Genomic DNA, 26,046 nt, shown 5'->3' with positions numbered 1-26,046 from the left:
ATTCTAATTATGGTGGATGCTAAGTGGTGTACTGAGTTCTTCAGCTCACAGTAAATATTTAATGGAATTTATTTTGATGTTTTTAGATGTACCGCTAGAATATGCCAATTTAAGCACCCAGTGTACATTTAGGTTGTTACATTTTTTTCTTACGGTAAACATTTATGAGAATCTTTAATTCAGCATTATTTGTGGTAATTTCACTGTCTCTATAACACATCTCAGGTCTGCAGTTTGTATTTAAGATATCCATAAAGGCAGCTGGGCTTGACACAGAATATGTCATACCATATGGTGGATGTAAAATTTGCAGATTGTTAGGCAAAAAGGTATCCCAAAAATTTTGGCAATTCTTATTTATGTGGATACTTCGTGGAGCACGAGGTACTTAAGCCTGGAGTAAATATTTTGCAGAATTCATTTTGATGTTTTTATTTTAGACAGACTCTTAAAATATGCCAAAATTATCCACTATATGGTATGCATTGTAACTACTGTGACCTCTACCTTCAAAATTGTTATTATCTCTGATCGATGTTATGAGAGAATTTTTATCAATAAAAATAGCTATCAACTTTTCCTTTCTTATTTTATTATATAAAAATAGGAGATGTGGTATGATTGTTAATGAGACATTCATCCATTGAAAGCCAAGCAACAAACAACCACCCATACCATAAAGCAAGCGGTAATAGGCTAAAAAATAAATGAATTGAAACTATTCATAAAAGATTAAAAATTGGCCTAATCTATAGAAAAAACGCAAAAACAATGAACATGAAAAACAACTACTACTGGACTACAGGTTCCTGGCTTAGGACAGGCACATAAAGTATGTGGCCGTGTTCTACATGTTCATGTGCGCCTAACCCTCCTCTAACCCTGGACAGTGACGGAAAATTAACAACAATAAAACGAACTTTAAAAATATGTTGAATTCAGATTTTACTCTTGAAGTTATATAGGTTTTGTTACATGTACATGTACCAACCCAAACAAGATCATGTTCTGTAAGATTTATCAATTAAGTCAAATTTGCACTGGAATCAGACTTTGCAGTCACATTTTCACTGGAGTCTGAATTAACAGTCAAGTTTTTGCATGAATCTGAAGTTACATTTACATGTTCTACATTAAGGCATGATGTCCTGTCTTTAGTACTGTCATACTTGATAAACTTGGCCTGAACAAATATTCTGGGCACACAAAGTCCTTCCTTTTTGTTGACGGTCTCTCTCTGAATATATTCACATTTACTGCAGCTGTATCCAGCTTCTTCCATCAGCCCTGTTAGCTCATCTGAAAGTGCATTACATATTCGTTTTAATACAGCTATGCTAAACTGGGATAAATTTTTACCACAAAATATACATGTAGATGAACTGAATACAACTGATAATGGGTCAGTAAGAAATCTGTGGGTGATGGCTCACTAGTGATATCCCAACTATCAATCATGATGTAAGGAAAACAAGAGGCTCCCAGGAGCCTGAATTGTTCACCTGGTTGAATTTTGCCTTTCAAAGGCAATAAACTTAACAAGAAGTTGTCCAACAATTTTGACTCAAGAAGTCTTTGGTAGGACTTATCCTAAGATCTTTTCAACAATTGAAAGTTTCTTTTAATCTATCACAGTTTTCAAGATATGGACCATTTCAGCTATTGAAAGAATTTAGCTAAACCTAACAGTTTTGGAGATATATGTGAAAAACTGTCTGACCCCTAAGTTCTTTTTTTTAGTAACAGTCGACATGTCTTTTGATGGATCAAAAATCCCCACATCAGTTCTATGCAGGTTACCCCAAGGAACATTCATACTAAGTTTGGTTCTAATTAGTAAAGCAGTTTCAGAGGAGAAGATTTTTGTATAATTGTGAACGACCACTACGACGGACACCAAGTGATGGCAATAGCTCACATGGCCTTGGTAAACAGGAAGTTGCAGTCAAATTTGTTGCAGTCAAATTTTTTCGGAAAACAAATCCCACCATATGACACACTTACAGGAAGAATAATAGGATAATTAATTAGACAGAGTGAATAACCAAAATATTATCATAAATGCGGATTAATAAATAGATTTCATGAGTGTGCGGAACTTGTTCAGCGCACGAACAAACCCTCAAGCATTCTTAGCACATATGATCATATTTTGGATATTCAATGTAACCAATTGATTATCCTATTTATTATATAGATTTGCTTCATAATTTATAGATATTTTCAACATGAAGTTTAATTCTGTGATTGGCAGATCGATATCAAAGTTGTGACGTTTTAGCAAGAGTAGTCCACAAGTGAAATTACCGAATTTATTTCAGTGTGAATTATTGAAATTTATTACACTGAGAACATTTGATACAACATTGCAATCTATATAATAATGTGTTAAAATTTCAAGCTGCAGTGATGAGTAGATGCTGACAGAACTGTGACAGAAAAAGCAGAAACATGGATCGGGTGAAGCAGAAACATGGATCGTGTGTATAATTACTTACAACAGTAATACAAGGCCTAATCAAAAGGGAGATATGAGAAAAAATTCGGCTTGTTTGTGCTCACTTCTCCCATTTTTGACAGGGAAAAGTATTTGTAATAAATCACATTGACAAAAATTTGTATTTTTCAAACAGAATTTACTTAAGATAATGCTTTTGAATTTTAAACTTTAAAAAAAAAACATTAAATATATTTTGTCATGGAAACAAAAGAATGACACCACAGCATATTTTGAAATGATGACTCCACTGTGTTTATTGGAGACACTATTACTCCACTCACAAAGTCTCCACTGTGAAGAGTGTAGAAATTAAATTTAGTGTTGACAGTAGGACAAAGAAATTTAAACAGTCTTTTAAATAAAGATAAATAAACCTATGAAATGACAGAAAGTTTTAATCTTCGTGTTCATTGTCAAGTTAACTACCTAAGACATTTCATCGTGAAATGGTCGGTCAATCAAGGGACGACCTACTTTATTCCCTGAAGTTAACTCTATTATTCACTTGAACTCTTTTGCAATCTTTGGGGTCATTACAACTAGTATTACAGGATATTGTTCATACCTGTATTAAAGTAATAAGCCCTAGTACCATCCTGCCTCACATAGAAATTCTCTGATAACTTGTGACCAGGGGCAAATCTCAACATGGCATGATCATAAAGTCCATAGTCTCGGAACAAAATACTCCCTCCTGGCTTAAGTACCTGAACAAAATAAGGCAACACAGCATTCATAGTATAACAGAATTTATCTCTAATCATTGCTGAAATTCAACAGAATGATAATTTGCCTATTACATGTAATTTCTTACTGTTATTTCAAAAAATCAGCATCCATTTTTTCACTCCAAACAGGTAAATTTGATATTTCTGCTTTCATTCATTTATTAAGTTTTTCTCACTATCATAGAGTGACTTCTATAATCAGAAGTACAATGCATCAGTCGATTGCAAATAAATGTAAATTTATGCAAGTCCATATTAAAATACAAATTTGCATAAATTATCACACATATTACAAACAAAAAACATTGATAAAGGCCAATTAAGAATTATTTCATGGTCCTTAGGTTTTCCCTCATCTCTTTTAATGGTGCCTCATTATCTAATTTTTTTTTCATCTTCTTTTTTTTTTGGTGCTACATGTATAATGAACAACGTAGAAAGTACCTGAAAGAATGATTTGGGGTAATAAACAATATATAAATAGTTGCCTCTCTTCCTCATTGATTTTCATGAAAATGACTTCAAGAATAGCCTTACCTTGCATACATTTTTGAGAGCAAGTAACATTTTATCAGGGTGAATGGCAGATAGTACAAAAATCATAGAAATGACATCAACAGATTCAGCTGGAATCTCGTTGGTTAAAACATCACATGTGATGTCACAATGGAAAGCGTGACACCTGTCAGTGTTGTACAGCTCATTCTCCTGTAATACAAAATTAATCTCCATTAGACTATGAGTTACGAGGAATTTGTGTCACAGGCAGTATATTATTGACAGTAGAAATAACCTCAAGTTGTTAGATTGAGAAAGAAAATATCACATTGAGTCTGATTGACGTGATATTCTACTGAGACCATCAAAACTGGGGTTATTCAGTCTATTGACAGTGTCACAGTTGATTCGATGTAACTTAGATTTTTCTGATATATATTAATAAACCATTCAACAATAACCGGAGATAGAAAATTTCAGGCAGTAATTCAACAAATGCTGACAAATTGTTTTTACTATGAACAACTGAAGTAGACATTGACTTATTATTTTTTATTACATTTAGCAAACAATTCTAGTGAAGATCACATGACAGGCATGACAATGTCAGTATTGTATGAGAGAGTATGCTTTTAGTATTTTGTGATTGTATAATTAACATGTATTCCAAGACCATCTTGGTTTTAGTTTTAATAGAGATGGATCAAATTATGAAACACATTGATGTCAGAATAAATGATAATGTAAATTTCTGTCCATGTTTTTCATCAAAATTTCTGGCTGCTTCCTGCTGGGCTTTTATGGACATAAATATTTTTCTCGTAATATTAATGTTCTCTATGCACACTCCAGCAGACAGAAACATGACATAAAAAGTGGAAATATGAAATATTATGATTCTGCATACAAGAATTTGATTCTTACGGGGAATCTTCAAGATCTATTTACCTTGACAAACTGAACTGCCCTCTTAGAAAAGTCACATGCATAAAAAAAGAGTTTATCAAACTCCTCTAACAATGGAAAGATAAAGTTTCCTACACCACATCCCACTTCAAGTATAACTCTGGATGAGTCAGTCTAAAATATAAAACCATTAATCATCAGATGCAATTACAGCAAGTCAAAAAGTTACATTTTGTAACTTCAGGGGATAGAGGTAGTCATTTTTTCAATTTTCTTCCTTAGGTACTTGTATATGTACATGTAGTTATCAGGACAAATAAAAGGGAAATTTAACCCTTCTATTATTTCAATGGTATTTCCCTGCAGACTTGCTACATGTACAAGTACAAGTCCATTTCTGATTTTGTATTATTAATCATAAAAGGTTGTTTGGAAAGTATGGTTGTGAGTCATTACTGAGGGAGAAAGGGTACCCTAGATAATATTTTATCAGAAAAGTGTTATGAGTAGAAACTAACAGTAACATATACATGTATAATTAATTCTTATAGAGGTACTTGTAGCAAGTCTATCATCCATGAAGTTTACTGTTTTATTTGCTATAAATGAGTACATTGAGAATAACTAATCAGCAAAATAAGTGATGGGTTTAAGTATAATAATTCATGCAGTGCAAAACAAACACATGCACATTTTACTATAAATCAAAAGTTCATTTTAGAAGAGTGAGTTAAAACCATTTTATGTACCAGCAAGTGCAGTTAATACAAATATTTTTTCTTCATACAGGTATCTTCAAATTAAATTTCATAAACTCTATACACTGTACTTACCCAAATCTATGTGTATTAACATAATGTATTTTTTAAAGAATATTAGTGTTCTAGGCGCATGTGTATAATCTATGGAAGTCTATTTTCATACAATGTGCATATGCACTCTTAATGTACACTTTGTACACATATACAAAATGTAGTTTATTTGAATCCTGGATCTTTAGTTCACATTTTAAAGCCCTTCACAATTTAACAGCATACATTTGTACATGTATTTTACCATTTAGAATTTTTCATCTTGCAACTCCCATATAACAAAATTACAAGTACCTGTCCATTGCCATCATACATCAGCTCATCAAATTCTCTTTTTGTCCAGTGTCTGTCCTTAAAGAACTTTGTTGTATTTCTTTTGTAAAATAAATCCCAATTTTTCTGAGCTTCAAGTTCTAGTTTGTTTTGCTTAAAATCTGACACACAGTTTTTGTCTTTTTCAAGTTTTGCTCTTTCATCTTCAGTTAGGTATCTAGGACATATTGAAGATATTTGAAAAGGGAAAGGTTTTGCTGTATCATCACTGCTCTCCATATCCCAATGTTTGCCTATCAATTTAGCAATTTTGTTATTGCCATTTATCTACATGCACATGTACATGTATATCTCATTAGTAATACATGTACATGTATTACAGTATAGCCTTTTTCGTTGGTTTACTGGAAGATCAGATTGCCTGAAAAATAAAATGAAATTTATATGTTCCAGTAAGTCTAGTCTTAAGAAATCAAACAAGAGGCTCCCAGAAGCCTGAATTGCCCACCTGGTGAAATTTTGTCTTTCAATGGCAATAAATTTAACAAGAAGTTGTCTAACAATTTGATTCAAGAAGACCTTGGAAGGACTTATCATAAGGATCATTACATGGCTTAACAGTTAAAAATGAAATTTTGACCACAGATAGATCTCATCATGCTGAACACTTTTACCATTATGTCAGAATTTGGCTAAACCTAAACAGTTTTGGAGATATATACGAAAAACTATTGTCTGACCCATATGTTTTATTTTTAGTAACTGCGGCCATGCTTTTTGATGGATCAAAAATCTAAGCATAATTTTTGTGCAAGATACCCCACTGAACATTCATATCAAGTTTGTTTCCAATTGGTCAAGTAGTGTCAGAGGAGAAGATTTTTTAAAGAAATAACATTAAAAATAGCAAAAAAATTGTCAAAAAAGGGCAATAACTCCTAAATGGCTTGACATATTCAAATGAAAATTCGAACACAAATAGACCTCACATGCTGAACACTTTTATAAATGTCAGAATTTGGCTTATCCTTACAATTTTGGACATATATGCGAAAAACTACAGCCTGACCCCTATGTTCTATTTTTAGTAATGGTGGCCATGTTTTTCGACTGATCAAAAATCTAAACACAACTTTTGTGTAAAATACCCTAACATCTGTGCAAAGTCTCATATAATTCCACTCAGTAGTTTCAGAGGAGAAGATTTTTGAAAAATTGTTAACCGACGTCAAGTGATGGCAATAGCTCACAAGGCCTTCGGACAGGCGAGCTAAAAAAAGTTTTCAACATTTTCATTACAGACTGTAAGGGAGAATGGACCTAGAACAAAACACATTAGTAGGGCAAAGGGACCTGATACCTGCTACATTGTAGATTGCCTATTTAATGGGATGAGACCATTTGATCTACCCAGCTTTGTGCTCATCTGACACACTGAGACCTGTGCAAGTGCAACATACAGAAATCTCAGACACCTGAGGATAAGATTTAGTTGCTTTCTAGGGAAGCTCTGCTGAGTAAGAGAACTGTCATTTACATGGGTGTCTAAGTTTTCCCACTCTAGCATGAGAAAAACTGGTGTTTGATTATTTTTCTCACATCAATCTTCTTTCCAATTAATTGTTTTGAACTGAAATGACCCACATTTAACAGCTGATCATGATGTATCATTGAGGTCAGTTATATAATGACAGACATGACCAGGTGTAAAATATAGGTCACTTTAAAACAGTCACAGAATAAACAAACTGCATGAAATAATCAATCTAAAGTTATTCTTATTAAAATTAATAATTTAAATGAATTTTCAAACACATATTGGTAAATCGTTCACTAACTTGTGCCATTGTTTACAGGGAAGTGCACATGCTCTGTCTCAACCCTTGAGTGAGATAAGGAAATCTAGCACAACTAAAAATAGGAAATGTCTTGTCTCTTTAGTGAGAAAAAGTTTTTATGTGCTAAGCCATAGAAGCTATTGCCTAAAGTTACATGTTATAGGTACATGTATGTCACCCCACTTCTGCACATTATTCTGACATCAAGCAAGCTAGTTATCAGTCTATACTCTATATCATGTAGATGTATATGCTATATTTTCTTGTTGGAGAAGAAGCGAAAACCAGTTTTTAAGTGTAAGAACATGAAGTTTAAAATCCCTGATTTTTTTTTAAATACTTCACGCACTGCAAGGAACATGAACAACTATAAAATTACAAAAGTAAATTGCAGTTTGCAACTGTCCACCATAAGTTTTTGGAAAAGTGATCAAGAAACGAAAATCCAGATAGAAATTACACTTTGATAAGCTACAATGTATCTGATTTAACATGGACTGACGGACACATCATATTATGTAATGTAGCAAAAATTTAATACTAATAGAAAGACATATAAACTTGTAATGGAGGGTAGTTTAAGCTAATAAAGCATAGAACAAAAAGCATAACAAAACTTATTAAAAAGTGGCAAATACATGTACATGTATACACAAACATTTTACTACACATTTTGGACGTTTCTTGGTCCATCTGTTTCAGCACATATTTGCTACGTTTGTATTTTGCAGACCAAAAATACTGAATATTACAAGTAAAACTCTGTATCACATGCTGTATCCCATGGTGTGATATAGGTCAAGGGTTGATACAACATGTGATACAGATTTTAACATGTTGTGTTCATTATATCATCTATTTTCACCATACTTCAAGTATGGTCTGTAAAGGGGTGCGATATAAGGTATATTATATAGGTCTAAATTGCACCCCTACATAGAACACACCTGAAGTAGAGTTAAAATATACATGTATGATATACATGTAATGAACATGACATGTCAAAATCTGTATCATGTGAGGTATCAACCCTCAACCTATATCACCCTGCAGGCTGATGTCCCTTGGGGTAATATACAAATGTAGGAGTATTCCATGTACATGAAGCCTTGTTTCTATATTTAAATATATTGACACTATATTTCTATTTATATGTACATGTAAATTGATGATACATGTATACTTCAAAACTTAGATCCAGATACATGTATAAATCGTTCAGTAATTTCTCTCAAATCATGGCAGAAGTGCCACAGACGAAGCAGACAGAAACAAAATACATTACCTACATATGTAATACATAAATTAAGGACTTTTACTCAGTCAATTCGTTATATATGGACCTGTTAGATTATACTGACTTCAGACTAAGGTGTTCACTTTTTTAGTCCATAATTGATAAATATTGTATAGCTACATAGATGTACATGTATATAGATGTTTTGTGTATGTATCTTTATATTTTATTGCATGTACATGTACGTACATGTACATAATACAGCAGTTTATCTACCTTTTCAAAATATAGCAAAACAGGATTACTGGAACAGGATAGTGTGACTGGGACTTAAGAATTTTCAATGGTGTTAAAATTAGTCTGGGAACATATTTCATGCCATGACTGTTATCAATATTGCTACATCATATCCCATGATGCAGAGAGAGGGTGTGACTTGGGATCTAGCATACTCAATGCACACTAGCACCTGTGATGTTCAAAATGTATCCTACAATCATGTTGAAATACTATGGTCAGAATTCTCAATACCTTGAGATTTAGGCTTCACCTATTGTCAGTGAAACATGAGGGTACACAACAGTAGGCCAGTTTGTGTTCAAAACATTTATGGTTTACTAATAAAAATAAGGTAGGGTCTTAAATGTGTAACTGTACCTGTACCCATACCAACATTTCCCCATACCCTAATAATGTTTTGCTAAAATATTCATTCTTACGGTGTGTAAAGAACTGAAAATTGCAGATGTGAAAAAGTCTGTTTCAATTCATTTCTCACCAAGAAAATGATGTATAGTTTTCTGATATTTCTTGTTTGATCGGTTTTCTGAAGTCAAAAGGTCTAAAATGTGTTACCGGAAGTTATCATACACAACAATTTATTGACTATTTCTCACTGTCCCGTCTGAATTTTACATTTCTAAAATCATTAAGAGGTCAAAACTTCACCCTAAGACTTTAGGTAAAGTTTTGAAAGATTTGATATTGTTTTAAAAAAGAAGTGATTAAGTTTGAATTCCACACAATACCTACTAACCTAACATAAATTCCTGTACCAGCAAAGAATGGATACGATCTTATTCAGAATGGAAATCTATGTCTCATAAAAAGTGTCTGATACGATTTAAATTAATCGTCACTGAAAATTTTGATAATATTATGATGTTTTAATTTCAAATATGTGTTAAATTAGTACAGATAATAAAAATACTGGACTTTGATTTTTGACTATCTGAGTATAGGAATTTCGGGTCACACATTTTAGACCTTAGTTATGAAAACAGAAAATCTATTAAAATCAATTTTTTTTACGCACATTTTTAAAATAATTAATTCTAACCTAAACATCATGTCATTTTGTAATTAATGTGTACCAACTTTACGCTTGAAATAGCAAGTAATAATGAATAAATTGGCAAAATAGTATTTGGGTACTGGTTTCAAATTTCAGACCATAACAAAAATAAATAAATAAATAATGCAGTCAAGACGTGACAAAATATCTTTGTGTCACCGGGTATTTGGTCTATATAGTTATCTTATGTATTGTGTGTGTCTGGTTTGTGGAGTCATGTTCATAGAGTTTGTTTAACCATTTCATTAATGCATATTATTCCTATAATCATTCATGGTTGTAAATCATATGTATCTGGACAAGACTATAGTACTGGAGACCTTTTCATTCATGGACAGATATACGGAACGGACTATACTATACTATATACGACAGTTATTTACTACGTTTACGCTTCGTGCATTTAACTTGTTGCATTATCACGTGCACGGCATGCTTGCACTAGTATATGTACTATTTAAAGAAATATTACTACTAGATTATGTTTAGTCCAGATTCAGTGTCACAAATATGTAGTTTGGTTAATGCCGTTACTTTTCTGGTATCGTTAATATTTTTAAAGTATTTTCAAAAGCATTTATTTATTCTCAGTTAAAGATAAATTACTAGCTATGAAGAAATTATTATTCTAATTCATGATATTTTAAAGTAATTCGAATAAAGTTTTATCAGTAACATTTTGGATAAATTTTCAGATAATTTCACATGAGGTAAAGTTAGATAAAGATTTTACATTTTATAATAGAAAGTTTAGTACATTTATACTTTTGAATCGAAGTTCCAAATATTTTGAGCATAGAATTCAGGTTTTGTTCCTGGAGAAAATATAGTACTTTATACTTAGATCTATGTATTATTAATGAATTGTATTTATTTACAATTGATGATTATTGTTTTTCAGAATTTAATAAAATATTAAAAGTTGGACGGCTCATTTTTTTTTTTATAGCAGTGGCTATATTTAAAGAGATTAGTTTGTGGAGTGAATTACACTGCGACATTTTAGTAAACGGTTTTTCTTTTACTTACTACAAGGGGGAATTTAACGTTCTTGACTACTCTTACGAGTCTTACACGAACGGAATTCTTCGTTTATGCTTTACCAAATACTTTTTAATATTTATCCTGCTGATATCGCCTCTAATTCTACGCTTTTGGAGTGGTCATACTAAAAAGCACCCGTACGCGTCCTAGAGCGCCCGGGCAATAAAAAGCGCCCGGGAGATAACAAGAGGCAACGGAGAGACATAAAAAGCGCATGGGCGTTATTTTTATTACATGATGGTAACAGTTAAAAAAGACTGCAGAAAACTAAACCAAAAGAAGAGAATTAAAAACAGTAACAAAATATCTTTGAACGTGAACATTACCGAAATGAGCAACTTCCAACTTCATTCATTATAATGTCTTGAGACGGAAAATTCATCATTTGCAGCTTATACATTGTACTGAAGCTACAGCTTTCACCCAAGATAACTGAAATGTGCATTTTGATGTATATGCGATATGTAACTAATAATACAGAACGAGCATAAATTAAAACCACTTTTGAATGCTTTATGCACACATATATATTTAAAATAGCATATTGTAATTACACAAATGGTATCTTCAAAAACATAGCTCAAGATGATTAAGAGATCTTTCCATATGAACGTCAAGAAATCACCCAAATATCTCATAAAAATGTGTAGCGGGGCTTACATTGACTGCTTACAGCTACGCACTCTGCTGCGGTAGCCCGACACGGTTCTGATAAGTTCCCCAGTCTTATCTGCGGCACAGTTCGGGCAACCATCCGCGCCCCTGCAGAAGCCCGGTAAGATACCATACTTCAAAGAATATCTTTGAAGTATGGTATTTTCTTCACTAGAATCTTGGTTCCCTTGATTACTCTTGCATGGTAAAGAATTTAATAAACAGTAACCTATGGCATACATCGAAAAAAAAAATGCATCACAAAAACTTAAAAGTAAAAGATTGGCTCTATCATTCAGTTATTTGCACCAGTGAGAAAATGTACATGTACACATACAAATGTGCAAAGTTGGTTATTAGAACGGGACATTAGTATAAGTGAACGATTTTTCGACGTATTTCGCCTGAATTTGACTTCCGAAGAACGAAAGTGTTAGTATTCTGTGTATTGAAATTTTTTACGTTTGGATTGACATTCAATAATTTGAAAAAAAACAATTGTGCGGCCAAAATTAAGGTTTTAATGCCAAATATCTCGAAAAATCTATCATTGACCCCATCTTATTTGATATTCTGATATATTTTGTAGTCGAAATAAATGGCACAAGAGGTCAAGGTTAGGGAAAAAAGTCTGTTCCGGTTACATTTCCCCTAAAAAAATGGTTAACTTTCTAGAGTATTAAAATGTGATAGTCTTAGTTCTTTTTTTGACTTGTTACAGGTGAAATGTTTAAATTCGAATTTAATTTAAAATATTCCTCATATTTAAATAGAATTTATCTTTGTTTTATGTCTGGAATTTTTAAAGTTTCGTGTAATTATGCCGCAATAACTTTCTTTTATTCGTCAAATGTTAATAAATTTTATTTCTAAGAGTTCATTTACTTCTTTTTGGTTTAGTTGTGATATCTTTTTAAATTCTAAAGATCATAAATCATAAATTTTTCAAATATTGATATTGTGATTAAAATAAATATTTTCTGTCAAGCCAATATCATTTCTCCGCAACCATTACATTTCTATCATTCAAACACACACAAAAAAACAAACAAACAAACAAACAAACTGGGCGCTTTTTATTACTCCCCGTGCACTTTTTATTATCTCCGGACGTTTTGATTTTCCCGGGCGCTCTTGAACGCGTCCTGGTGCTTTTTAGAAAGGACACCTTTCTGGAGAACCTAAGTTAATGAGGACAAATTTGCAGTTTAGAATACCATTTTGTTCACTTCACAAGTTTGGAAGTTATACTTAAAGATAATGTTATTTATTATTAAATGATGTATTTTCATATAATTTTCAAGTATTTGTTTTGGTAAAATTTGATATAGTGATTTTTTTCTAGTACATTTTTAGACACCGGAAGTGTATTCCTCCTTTTAGATTTATTTCAAGTAGAATTAGGGGCAGTTATGTGACAGTTGGCCATTGAAAATCAAAGCCGAAACAAAAATTTCTCTCAGTTATGATTTGACACGTCACAAAGAACTTACAACATGTCAGACAAAGGCCTCCAAGTAGACAATGAAGCACATGAACTTAAATTGGGTTCAAGTTTTGATACTAAGTCAAAAGTTGCTTTTCATACCATCAGGTGTACGTACCATATGCTTGTAAATTTATTTATGGCTATTTTTTTTTCTGTTTACCAGATATGGAGTCTTTGCTGTTACTTTTCATGCAATTGCAGTCTCCTTATTTTACCTTGGAACCCTCCTTTATACAATAAGGCAGGTCAATGAAATTGAATATATCGGGGACATTGAATGATACGCTCTGGAAGGGAGCATTAAAGGTTGTATTACATGTATCTACTGGGTTTAGTATACATACGGCCATAAAACTATCAGTATCCAGTTTGTGCATGTAAAGTCTAGAGCTTAGAAATAGCATCTCGGCAGCTTCATTCTTGTATACTTATAAATGCAATAGTCTGAGAATCACACCAGTCTAGGAAACATTAAAAAGCTTCAATTGTTAAATACAAATCAAATCTTTGCTTTTTCCAAGATTGGGATGGTCAAAATAAGGCACTCAAATGGTCACAAAAATAACGTAATCAGCTTATCAATGCTGGATAATTCAACCTAAAGTCATTTCAAACCATGACAACCCTAAGTTCCTTTCCAAAGCCCATACAGAAATAATTTCCATTTGTAAAATTGAATTTTTACTTGTGCTTACAATGTAACAAGTATTTCACCTTAAATTCTGTCACTGTGATGCATTTTTAGACAAATTTCTATACATTTAAGAGCAAGCTTTGTTTGCTTATTACAATTAAACTTCTATTCCAAATTCCCTTCAAACACTTCTAACTTCAGGTCATATATTTTGTACATGCACCTACAATAATGTACCTAGTTTTACTATGGATTTATTTTTTGTATCCCGATGCCATGTTAAAACAATGATTTTTATTGACGCTGTGAACATTTTACATGAGAAACCCTGTTTTGTTGACATTTCAGGTGGTTCACATCTGAAATCACATGAGGCAGGAGTGTTGTCCGAGTGTTGTCGGACTTTTTTTCTTTGCAAAAGAAAGGTTAATGACACTTAATTTACCAGTGGATTTATTAAAATTTTATCGTATTTCGTTTGTAAAAAAATATGTCTGCTCAGTTATGTTCCAAAAGTAATAAGCTCCACCCACACTTTGTTGATGCATTTACAATACAATTTCCCTGTTGCATGGTAACCATGCACATGGGCAATATACCAATTTATATGTAAAAAAAATCTTGTACATGTTCATGTAATTGGAATATTTTCTTTTTTTTTAACAGATGACTTTAAGCCTGCCTCTGTAGACACAACAAAAGATTCTTTAGTAGAAGTTGGTGAAGCTCACCAAATTACAGTTACTGTTCCCCATGTTGAAGTAAGTAAATTTTAAACATTTATAAGTTTCCCATGACAGTTCAAAATGAGGACTGAGGAATCCTCAGCATCTTTCCAGAGATAGTAGAGACAGCATCAAAGTTAGACTAAAGTAAAGGGTTTCTAAGCCCCTTCTTCCTTTTGAAGTGACTCTCTAAAAGCATAAAAATATTTCAGTGATATCAGTCTCTTTTATCGTTTAAACCTCTGTATTTTTTTCTTCTCGAGATTACATTACAATGTTTACATGTACTAATAAATGAAAATAGATTATAGTCAGACTGACTCAGATTACATTGCATTTAAGTACCTGTCCATATGAAATTCAGACACTGTCCATATTAAAGTGATTCATGGCAAAGAAAATCCCACCGAACAAATGATGCTTTTTCAATCTACGTAAGCTATATTTTTACTTTATAGTTGTCCTTTTCATATTCAGATCTGTACTTTTGAAAAAATCATACATTTATCTCCCACTAAAATTAACCAAATCGAACAAAGTCAAGAACAGTAACTCTTGCTAAATGCCAATTTCATGCACAATCTATATAATTTTTATCTCAAGAGTGCAACAACCAATTGACAAACTAAGACTTGTTATGTGATCAGTAACTGTTTCTGGAAAAGAAATAAAACTGAATTTGGTGGGTTTTTGACATGCATGAATCACCTCTGTCTGATTTTTATAAAGACTGATACTTAACCATTTAACCACAATTTTACCCAAACCATGTGATGTATCATCATGTGTGTGTTACATGTATATCATACCAGTATAAATTGACCATACATTGTACAGTTACTGCAGCCAGGTGCTGATCTAGGATCCCTTTATGTTGTAAAATTTGAAAATTTCATGCAAAGAGTAATCAAGGATACCAAGCTTCTACTGGAAATCAAAATAATGCATCCCAGGGACAAAGACCATACATGGAAAACAGACAGACACAACGAAGAACATAAAATAACCAAAATAATACATACAAAGTAACAGAAGTTAAATAGGTGGCAAATAATAGTGTAAAACAGAATCTGAATTGGAACCCCTCAGGGATTGAATTTCAGAATTTTTTCCACTAGCTAAATTAAACAAGTACTGAAAATTTACACTTGCTAAATTTAAGTTTTTGGGTTATTTCTAGACTTTACCTATATGACATATAGAATTCCACTTGCAAATTTTAGCAAGTGCAAATAATTTCTATTAGCAAAATTGAATTTGAACTTGCATTTAGCAAATATTTCCCCTTAAATTTGATCACTGCCCCTCCTCCTTTAGTGAAGTTATGGATCTTCCCCATTATAATATTTTTTTCTTTTTTGTAGGGTGCAGGCACAGACCATACTGTATACAAAGGGAACAAGAGACCATGTATGAAAGAATGTGTCCTCATTATAGATCACAAAACTGGTACATTCACCCTGGAAAAACTTACAAATAATTGTCAGCTTAAAAAGACCAGGTATATTAATACTTAACAAAATATCAGATCATTTGTTATGCTTTTAATTTTTACATCAAACACAGGAAAATTTGCAACATACATGTATGTTTTTGATATGTTTTGAAAACCTCTGACTTTAATCAGTAATCTGTACTATTTTCCTTGGACCTTTTTGACAGATATTTTTCTATCTCTCATACATGAATGATATGAGAGATAGAAAATATCCGTCAAAACATTGGGAATGATTATAATGCTTTGAAAGGAAATGATGTCACACACCAACAGATTGTAGTCGCATTACTAAATGTTTTGCTATAAGTACATTAAAATGATCAGATCTGCGATTATAAGATAAATAGACTAACATTTACTTTCAATTTTGATCATGACAATATCATGTTGAATATCTTGACGAGCATGTGGTTAAGGTAACAATAATTCTATATATATCAGAACTGACAATTTGTTCAGTTTTCATAAGCTGTGTTACAGGAATCTGTGAAAGCTTTTTCTTATTCTTCATACACAACTGCTCATTTTTCTATTACTTTAGAATGGAAGGGTCAAGTAGAGCAGCCTTAATAGGACGACCTTTGACCCCTGTTGATGTCAGTAGACAGAAGAATTCTCCAGCAAAGCCTAAAACCCTGCCAACACAAGTCAGCCCACCTTCAAGAACCAATTCTCCATCAGTTACCCCTGTTAATTTACCACAGGATGAGAGCAGTAAAGGTTAGAAGCTTAGTTTCTACGCTTTTGTACGATCTTTCTGGTTAATTTTGATGGTTAAAATGCATGTATATTTAATTTGTTAGTGTTATAGATTGTAAAATTTAAGCTGAGGGGAACAATAATGAAAAATAAAGTACTATAATTTCTGTAATCAAAGTGAAATATTGGAAGTGTCCATGTTGTAAAACTTTGATTGCTCTCTGTCAAGTGTTATTTATTGTCTGAAATTATTCTAGCTTATGAAATATATTAAAAAGACTTTATCTAAACCAAAACGAATGTCCATGACATTGGACTAGTCCATGGCATTTTTAGTTTCAATATTACCTAAAATTAATGTTATCTCCCTTTGTTTGGTCAGATGCTTGCCTGATTGGGGAGATTAGTGATGATAGCAGTTCTGATTCTAGTAGTGATAGTGATTCCGATAATGAAGATAAAACAGGTAAAACTAATATATATACAATAACAACAGTTCTGGCATGGTTTTCAAAAAAAAAAAAATCAAATGGAGATTACACTCAATTTCAAGTGATTTGATTGGCAGAAATTTGAGTTGAGGAAGGATTTGAGAAAAATCTCAATTGGAGATTGTTTATGAAACTGGGCCCTTAAGTCTAGACAGAAATTATGACAGTAAGCTGATAGGGGAGATGTGATGATCTGTATTAAAGTAGCATATTTCTATTTTTTGGTGATGTTACAGTCAATTGACATTTAGTAGTGATTTGAAATTGCTGAAATATTTTGGTATCACAACAGTCAGTGATATTATCTTATGTGCCTCCAAATTTTGGCTGTTTCCCATAGAGAAATTTTCCAAATTTGTAAATAAAATGGCTTTAAATATGTCCAAAAGGTATGCAAAATTTCCCAATCATAGAAAGTTTCAGTAGTGTAAGCATTAAAATCAAATATTATCATGTTGTTGTGTATCATATCGAAATGTATTGTATCGTCACGCTTGTATCACAATACGTAACATATCATGAGATAGGTGTATAGTTATAGCCCTAGTATACACAAATCAATCAAACTTTTCATTAGTAGAACTATTATTTTGTTTTACCCTATACATAATACATAAATAGTAAAGCACCTGCCTTTAATAATTGTAATTGTATTATTTTATTTTAGCTAAATCTAGTCAGGAAAAAGGGGCCTCCAGTTCTATTGGTAGCTTGTTTAAAAATATACCATCATCTTCTGCTAAGCCTGCAAGTTCACGACCCCAGTTTGCTTCGACACTGAGTAAGTAAAAAACATATTTCAAAATTCTGTAAACAAAGACAAATTTTTGCATTTTTTTTCACTTTCTTTTGCAGTAAGACCTAAGTAATAAATTCAACCATTCAAGCATTCAGAGTGATAAATGTAGATGGTTTTTGGAAAACTTTCAAATATGGATGACATAGGAATTTTCTGGTTTACTGTTATTCATTTTTAATCCTGTATTTTTAAAGATTGTACATCATTGGAATACTAGGCCTGATCGCCACTAAATGATAAATTTATTTAAGTCTGAGAATGGAATTAACTTTTGTGGTATCTCTTAAGAAATTTTATAATATCATAAACAGTTGCCCAAGAATATTGTCAAGACTTTTGAAATTTTATGGCACCTGCGCTATGTACATGTATGTTTTTAAATTGAAATATAGTATATTGTGAAAAATAAATTTCAATTCTAGTTCAGATTAAACAATAGAATTCAAACCTAACGAAATTGTAGTTTAACCAAGTATTGAATATAAAACAGTCTTTATGAGATATGTACTTCAATTAATCTTTACTAGAATAAATTTAGGAGATGAAATTAGGCATACAATGTGTCTTTAGAGCCTTTTTTGTGCTACTTTAGGTGAAGACCTGAGACTCAGCGAGAGTAGTAGCAGTGACAGTGATGATGATTAGAAGGAAAATATTTATGTGGTACAAAAAAAAGAATAAAAATGCAACAATAGAAGTCCATATGTCCGAGGCCTGAAGATTGATATGATAGTGTTTTACTGATGCTGTCTTTGAATGAATGACATTTGATGTCTACAGCATTGCTATTCCATCAATAGCTGAAGTTTGCTGTATGAATGTTTGTGTAAAACAAACCAAGATTTGTCATTGATTAATGAATTTGCTGATAATCGGCTCCATGGAGGCATAAGACTTGTCATTAATTGATGGAGTATCTGATGATATGGCTTCAGTATATTTCATGGATGTACTGTAAATGTAGGAATTTTCAAGGTTGCTAATTTTCACGGATTTTATCAAATGAATAAGTTCATGGGTATCGATTTTTGTGGTTTTGTAAAAAGGATTAGCTTAATATAGTGAAAAATTCATTTTGTGGGTACTATTTTTGCGCTTTTCTATCCACGTTGAAAATAGCAATAGCGAAAATTAGTACATGATGAAAATTGATATGTTTACAATATACTGATTGTTTGTTAACCTTGTCTTTCATTATGTTTGTTTGCTCATGAAAAAGGAACAAGAATACATGTATTCTTATTTGTGTGTTCAGAGACATGTACATGGGTATTTTTTTTTCTGTAATTCAAAAGTTATTGGGTGCTATTTATGTCTTTTTAACATAATGAGAGTCTTCATTATTCTGAAAAGTTAAAGATTCAAATTATTTATTATTGCACTTATAACTTCAGTAGCAGATATAGGGGGTTCTTAGGATTAGAACCTCTCTTTTTAGTTGAAAGTTTTGGTAATTTCATATGAACTTTGAAAAAATAATGAACAAATAATAGCCTGGCACCTCCTGTTAAAAATTTCCAGATCCACCCCTGAATTTCATTTATGTTATTTGCCATTTTTTATAAAACCTAAATTGTGTAGTGTAGTGGTAATCTAAAATTTCAAAAGAAGTTTTAAGTTTAATTATAATGTCTTGGTACTGCACGACTTGTTATGTGAATAGTACTGTTAGTAAAAGTATTTTTTTACATATTTTGCTGGTTCAATTAGTTTAAGAAGAAAAATCTGTTGCAAGTTCTTACCTTTTAAATACGGTATAGCAGGTTATTTTTGCACATGTAAAATATTGCATTTTTGGGCAAAGTATACAAAAATTTATGACGTTTTATTTTTAGCAGATGCTTACTGGTGCACAAAGTACTTAAGCCCAGAGTTAATATTTCATGGCATTTATTTGATGCTTTTAAACAGACTGCTAAAATACACAAAAATTAGCACCCTACGAAAATAACCTGCTATACGGTAGTTTTTCGTGTACTGTAGCATGTACATGTATGTACCTGTTCATTTAGAAATTGTTTTCAGTTCAAACCATATTGTCAAAGTTTGATTGGTCAACACTGATCTTTTTAAAATAAAGAAAGTGAGTTTTATTATAACATTTTTTAAACACATAACTCAAATGTAAAATATTTAAATTTTGTTTCAACCTGGACCACACAATGAAAAAATTTAATTACAATATAATCAAAAATAAGGTAGACAAAGTGTTGTTTTAAACATTTTGACTCTACAAAAATATATAATGATGGATGACTTGGAATGAATGACCTGCTTGTTTATTTTAACTGTTACCTGATGATGATATTCTGTCATAAAAATGTCTTATTAATAAAATATTATGAATTGAACTTATCATTTGTCTTTAATGCAGTGGAAATATAAAATTTACAATGGAAGTGAATTGATTATGATATATCTTACATCAGAAAAACTTGATTTTCATATTTGTAATAATGGTCCTTGTCAATTGTTCGTTAAGTTTCAAAACTGTGGGAAATAACTGATAATTGAACATATACTTTGAAAAATTTCATGATTATTTGTTTTCAATGTACTGATTTGAAACAAGAAAAGATGGCTAAATTACTATTAGATTTTTCTTTTAAAGACTTATAAAATTTGATTCGTTAACACATTAACCACTAGTATTGGTGTTTTGGATTTTTTCAATCAATATACATATAAAAATTGACAAGGGATACAACAAATATAGAACTTTTAAGGAAATGATTGGTTCAATTGAGATTGATCTGATGTGGTCTTTAAGCATTAAGTACCATGCAGTGAACAAAAAGAAAGAGAGAAATATACGACATGGAATAAATGTAGCACTCAATTATACCCTTCATGTTTGGGCAAAAGTTATGTACATCAAAAAGCAAAATCATAAAATGAGGATAGCAACTATTTTAACCACATTATGAGTTATTAAAATTGGATTTGTACTATTTTGTGATAGAAAGTAATTATGCAAGATTAGAATGAAATTTTATGATCGATTTTCTAGTTTTCATCTAAAAATCACAAATTATTGGATGGAAAAAGAGCAAATATCTTATACTATTAAGTATTTCTCATTATAAATCATCATCATTATAAATTTAAATATAGCTTTCCAGTTGTTTCCTACATATATTGAATAGATTTGTGGCACAAAAGACCAAATTGAGAATTATGATGTGCCACCCATTGCCTGATTCTTACATGGAATAGTACTTAATTCTATTTCTGGTTACCATATCGAAATCTCTGAGGGAATCACAGGAGAAGAAACGGCCATTTTGATGTTGATTCTCATTTTGTTTCCCTGTCCTGTTGTTTATTTGTGTCCGACTTTATGTGTGTGACATATTTGACATAATGTTTGATTCCAAACAAATGGAACCATTTTGATTTTCTTATTTGATTGAAAAACCGAAACTTTTTCCAACAACCATTTCTGTCATTATTATAGAATTATAAATAATGCTATTTGGATCTACATATACTCAGACGGTGGTTGGTTTTATTTTCTGAAAGGTAAAACAAGTCAACAAGGATAAATACATATTATAAACATACATGTGTATGTATGGTTTGGCTTTAATTAAGAATCTTATGTGATCATTTATCTAATTGTCTGTCTATACTATAAATACATAAATACCACTCAAATTAATATTGTAAATTTCGGTAGTCTGTTCACGTGTTTCAGAGTAACCTCTCGTCAGTAGCATTAGAAACCACGTACAAAGGAAGACCATAATCTAAAAATAAGTTGTACACAAGAAGTACAAATTATCCCCCCCCCCCAAAAAAAAAGAAAAAATATTGTACGAGGAAGACCAAATCCAGCACCAAGAAGTGCTACCAAATGCAATATAAGTTTAATTGATTTTGTGCATTTGAAATGACAACATTTATGGAGAAGATACAACCATTCTTTATTAAGAGACTGTCCATGTAGAAATCAGGCAGTTCCTATGATATGGATGGTACATTTTATACATCGGAAGTTTTTGTTCCAATGTAATGTTTATATCATATGTATGTACAAAGATTTGTTTTATATCAGCAATGGATGACTCGCAAAATTATTTTAATGTTCCATAACAAAGCAATCACAATTTACAGAAAAATGAAAGAGTTATCTCCCCTTTTCAACGAATTTCAATGTAATTCATTTCTCTTTAAACGTTGAAGTTAATCAAAAGCCAACAATCAACTTTGAGAAAGGATGCATTTGTGATAAGAAATGGATGAAATGTTTTTGAAAACAAAATTTTTCATGGGCCATCCACGGCCTGGCTTTTCGTATACGCCCTCTTAAAAACACAGATGTTTCTGAAGTCTGTTGAATGATTATACTTTTTAACATGGTTTCGAAGTCAAATTGCCTCTAAAATATCGTTTATTTAATACCTTATGCAGTATGTATAGTGATTAGTTCTATATATTTTCTGATATAAAATAAAACCACTTACTGGTGAAAAGTGATGAGATTCTTTTTGGGACATCAAATACAGATGCATCTTTTACGCCTTCAGTCCATCCAGAATATTCCTAGTCATTGAACCCACTTCCAATCCTACTTTGACCAGACAGGTATACATGTATTCTTTGTCCTGATGTTCATATATTGTTGACCATTTAACATATATTTATAGATGTTGACCTCAAATTTCTCACTACCATTTCCGTAGTATGTGTGGATTCGTACAGTTTAGCGTCAGCTAAAAATAACCATTTATTGATCATACATTTATCTCCCACTAAAATCAACCAAATCGAACAAAATCAAGAACGATAAAATCTTGCAAAGTGCTAATTTCATATACAATCTATATAAATGTTATCCCAAAAGCGCAATACCCAAATGAAAAACAAAGACTGGTTATGTGGTCTATGACGGTTTCTGAAGAAGAAATAAAAGTGAATTTGGTGGGTTTTTGACATGCATGAATTATCTCCTGTCTGGTTTTTACAACGACTGATACTTAAATAATAGGGAACACCATACTAAACTAATAATCAAATACTCAATGAAATATCATACGTTTAACATAATTAACCAATTATTGATAAATATTGCGAATTCGCTATGTTTTTCAAGGAGTATCAAGCATAAGAACAAAATATGCAATTTGTAAATCTAAAAATATATATATAGACATGTGTGTGTTAAATTGAGTATTTAAAGTAAACTACTACTTAGCCCTGAGCTGTTATCTTCAGTGTTGATTACACAAGTTTGTTTGTACTTACATAGTTATAATCATACAGCAGACGAATACTGACGGGTTTTCAATTTTTAGATTTTTAGTGGAATGTACAATAATTGACATCATATTTGCGTTCTCCGTCGATTGAATTAAAGTTTAGACCATGCCAAAAAGTATAAAAACAAATGATTCGATATAAGCCGAAATATAAAATATCATACCACGGAAGAGCAGTGATGTGTCTGGATTAAGATATTACTGGGTTTTCTTATGGGTTAACGAAATAATCAACATTTTGAATTTTGTCCTCGTTATTGTTTTTTTTTTAACTCGTCCCAATTCTTCCCATGTAAAAAAATTCTGATTTAGTTTGAAAGAATAAACTATCTGCAGTTCTAAAGATGTAATAAATTCGGATTTCGACGTGGAACATTGACAAATTTAAAAAGAAAATAGAGTAAATGGAAAAAAAAGGATATGGTGAAACGCAACAATGCAACAGCGTATATTCTTATAACAAAGTAGTACTTTCAATTTTCAACGAATGTAAATAGGATTTAAAAAAAAAACTCTGAAAGGCCTGACAACAAAAGTAAAAAAATCACGGTAAAAGAACGATGACTCATCTTCATATTAATAATAATAAAATAAATAACGTCACAAAAAAAATTAATGACCGCCATCTTCTGAATGTGGAAACAAAAGTTCCAAGCATAAACAACAAAGCATAACAAAAATACTCGACATTACATTAAAAGGACTTATTGGAAAACAAGGAAACTAATAAACCACAAACTATTCTATATAGGGGAAGACACATGTATTAGTTTTCAACATTTATAACTGCTTGACATGATAATAATTCAAGTAAAATATTATAATCTTGACACCCTTAATCAGAACATATTTTCTAGTGAAACACTGTACAATTGGCATAATTATTTCTAACAATTATCTTCTGACCAACATCGAAGCAAGCAAAATGTTTACACAACACGAATAAAAAAGTAACGGTGACCTAAAATATGCTCGATACAGTTTCTTAACTGTCATGTCATTCACGTGACACGACCTTGACAAACGTCAATGAGTATGATCCTTTATTTATAAATGGCAAAGTAAATATTTACACCAATACAAACTTAGTATTTATCTCTTTTATCGTTCACAGTAAGTTTTTTTCTTGTTTACACGTGGTTTTCCAAATATAAAGCTTCTGTCAACAAATATCAATCGGCTGGAATGCATAGTTGCAGAGGAGCAATGACGGACGGACACTCTTCGCTTTAAAACAAACTTTCAAAGTGGTTCATGTATACGAGGGGAAAAAGGGGGAGGCTGGTTCTACAACTGCACGAACAACTACCAAGAAATTTTATCCGCGCTCGCAAGTTAGAGTGGAAAGTTTCCCATCGTTTTCCAAGAGGATTTCCTTATGTTTGAATCGCTTAAGCGTTTCACAATAATATTTTTTTGTGAATACAGCATGAGTGTATAACTTGAATGCATTTTACTGGCTTTTTAGCTATACTCATGTACTCACTTACTGTGTTATTTGCGTCCATTAATTGTTTGACCAATGACATCTATTTCATTCGTGAATTGATTAAACTTCCTCCCGTGCTTTGAATTCAATGAAAACTAAGTTAGTTATTCTACGACCGGTCAAGTTGTAAACGACTTCGCAGTATCTTGTATTAGCCCCGGTCCTTCTAATTCACACACCATTAGGATTGGCGCATCTACTACTTCGCCATGGGAAGAGTTCAGGTTCAACAACAACTGTAAATGTTTGGATGGTTAGGTCTTTCACAATACGTTTGTTTTTCTCTATGTTAAAAATAGTTCAGGTGGCGTTAAATAAGACTTGCACCGTATTATAAATGCGCTGATATGTTGGCAGGTAATGTTGCAGGTAATGACTTTTGGCTAACTGTGGTTGGGATTTTCCATAATACACATGTACAATTAAAGTATTGTTGTTGGCCATGGGTTCAAGAACGAGCAAACAGAACAAAAGCTATACGGTTCCTAATACTTCATAGTTTTTTTTAATTGTCCTAAGAACACCAAGCTATGAATATATATATAGATATAGAATGATAATTCTATTGCGTCATTTGTGACTCATCGTGGTAGACCGTTATTATATCAGATTGCTGGATATTTAATAGAATCTATAAATTTCTTAAATGCTCTGAAGTACTTTGAATGTATTGCAAAGAGCTACTGAACATTTTGTGTTGATTAATTATAAAGAATGCTTTGATATTTCCAAGCGCTAGTTAAATATATTGTGCACTGATTGAATTGTTAGTTAATGAATTTCCTTATTTGCACCAGGTTTGCTGAGCATTTCGTTTGAATTGTTTCTGTTTGTACGTTTGTTTATTTTTTATTGCTAATGTGAATGATTCGCGGGTCAGCGAGTCCCCCATTATTATGGTGGTGGAAATCACATGTGACCAGTTTATCTTCACTTGTGCTCTGAATTTGGCATAATTTGCTATATAGAGATAATATGTCTGTGCATCCCACGGTGCAGTCAACTTACAAGCACTTGTATATTCCCACCGTGCATTGTAAATAATACTGACATTGTTTTTTGGGTTGCCATTACTTAGCAGTAACCAATAATTTGATTTGATAATATTGACTTGTGA

General features: G+C 31.8%; 2 protein-coding genes across 5 annotated transcripts; one reads left to right on the top strand and one right to left on the bottom strand.

Annotated features, from left to right (window-relative positions):
- Positions 1 to 928: 928 nt before the first annotated feature.
- On the bottom strand, positions 929 to 25,210 carry LOC148603263 (tRNA N(3)-cytidine methyltransferase METTL6-like). 4 transcript variants are annotated; one of them, XM_088552839.1, is made up of 7 exons: positions 24,927 to 25,210; positions 22,646 to 22,894; positions 5,739 to 6,138; positions 4,675 to 4,806; positions 3,766 to 3,936; positions 3,066 to 3,207; positions 929 to 1,299 (listed from the first exon to the last, which is right to left on the bottom strand). In XM_088552839.1, the coding sequence occupies exons 3-7, from the start codon at positions 5,994 to 5,996 to the stop codon at positions 1,025 to 1,027; spliced, it is 978 nt and encodes a 325-aa protein (XP_088408965.1). In that variant the 5' UTR covers positions 5,997 to 6,138; positions 22,646 to 22,894; positions 24,927 to 25,210; the 3' UTR covers positions 929 to 1,024. The 4 variants fall into 4 exon arrangements, with proteins under 4 accessions (XP_088408965.1, XP_088408964.1, XP_088408966.1 ...); XM_088552838.1 differs by having other exon boundaries at positions 24,931 to 25,210; XM_088552840.1 differs by lacking the exons at positions 22,646 to 22,894; positions 24,927 to 25,210 and adding an exon at positions 11,221 to 11,309.
- Positions 13,239 to 20,530, top strand: LOC148603264 (ell-associated factor Eaf-like). Its single transcript, XM_088552842.1, has 7 exons — positions 13,239 to 13,440; positions 14,634 to 14,728; positions 16,057 to 16,193; positions 16,732 to 16,910; positions 17,272 to 17,355; positions 18,048 to 18,161; positions 18,772 to 20,530. Exons 1-7 carry the CDS (start codon positions 13,341 to 13,343, stop codon positions 18,822 to 18,824), a joined length of 762 nt encoding a protein of 253 aa, XP_088408968.1. The 5' UTR covers positions 13,239 to 13,340; the 3' UTR covers positions 18,825 to 20,530.
- Positions 25,211 to 26,046: the final 836 nt, after the last annotated feature.

The sequence above is a fragment of the Perna viridis genome, chromosome 11 (assembly GCF_037379345.1).
Source record: "Perna viridis isolate PV_CMFRI_1.1 ecotype Kerala chromosome 11, ASM3737934v1, whole genome shotgun sequence".
Classification (NCBI taxonomy): Eukaryota; Metazoa; Mollusca; class Bivalvia; order Mytilida; family Mytilidae; genus Perna; species Perna viridis.
This window is presented reverse-complemented; position numbering and strand designations above follow the sequence as displayed.

Coding starts and splice junctions, on each gene's coding strand:
- LOC148603263 (XM_088552839.1), bottom strand. CDS start 5,996: ATGGAGAGCAGTGATGATACAGCAAAACCTTTCCCTTTTCAAATATCT. Junction 3,208..3,765: donor CTCTCAAAAATGTATGCAAG/GTAAGGCTATTC, acceptor TATTTTGTTCAG/GTACTTAAGCCAGGAGGGAG. Junction 1,300..3,065: donor GGCTTATTACTTTAATACAG/GTATGAACAATA, acceptor ATGCACTTTCAG/ATGAGCTAACAGGGCTGATG.
- LOC148603264 (XM_088552842.1), top strand. CDS start 13,341: ATGTCAGACAAAGGCCTCCAAGTAGACAATGAAGCACATGAACTTAAA. Junction 17,356..18,047: donor CGATAATGAAGATAAAACAG/GTAAAACTAATA, acceptor ATTTTATTTTAG/CTAAATCTAGTCAGGAAAAA. Junction 18,162..18,771: donor CCAGTTTGCTTCGACACTGA/GTAAGTAAAAAA, acceptor GTGCTACTTTAG/GTGAAGACCTGAGACTCAGC.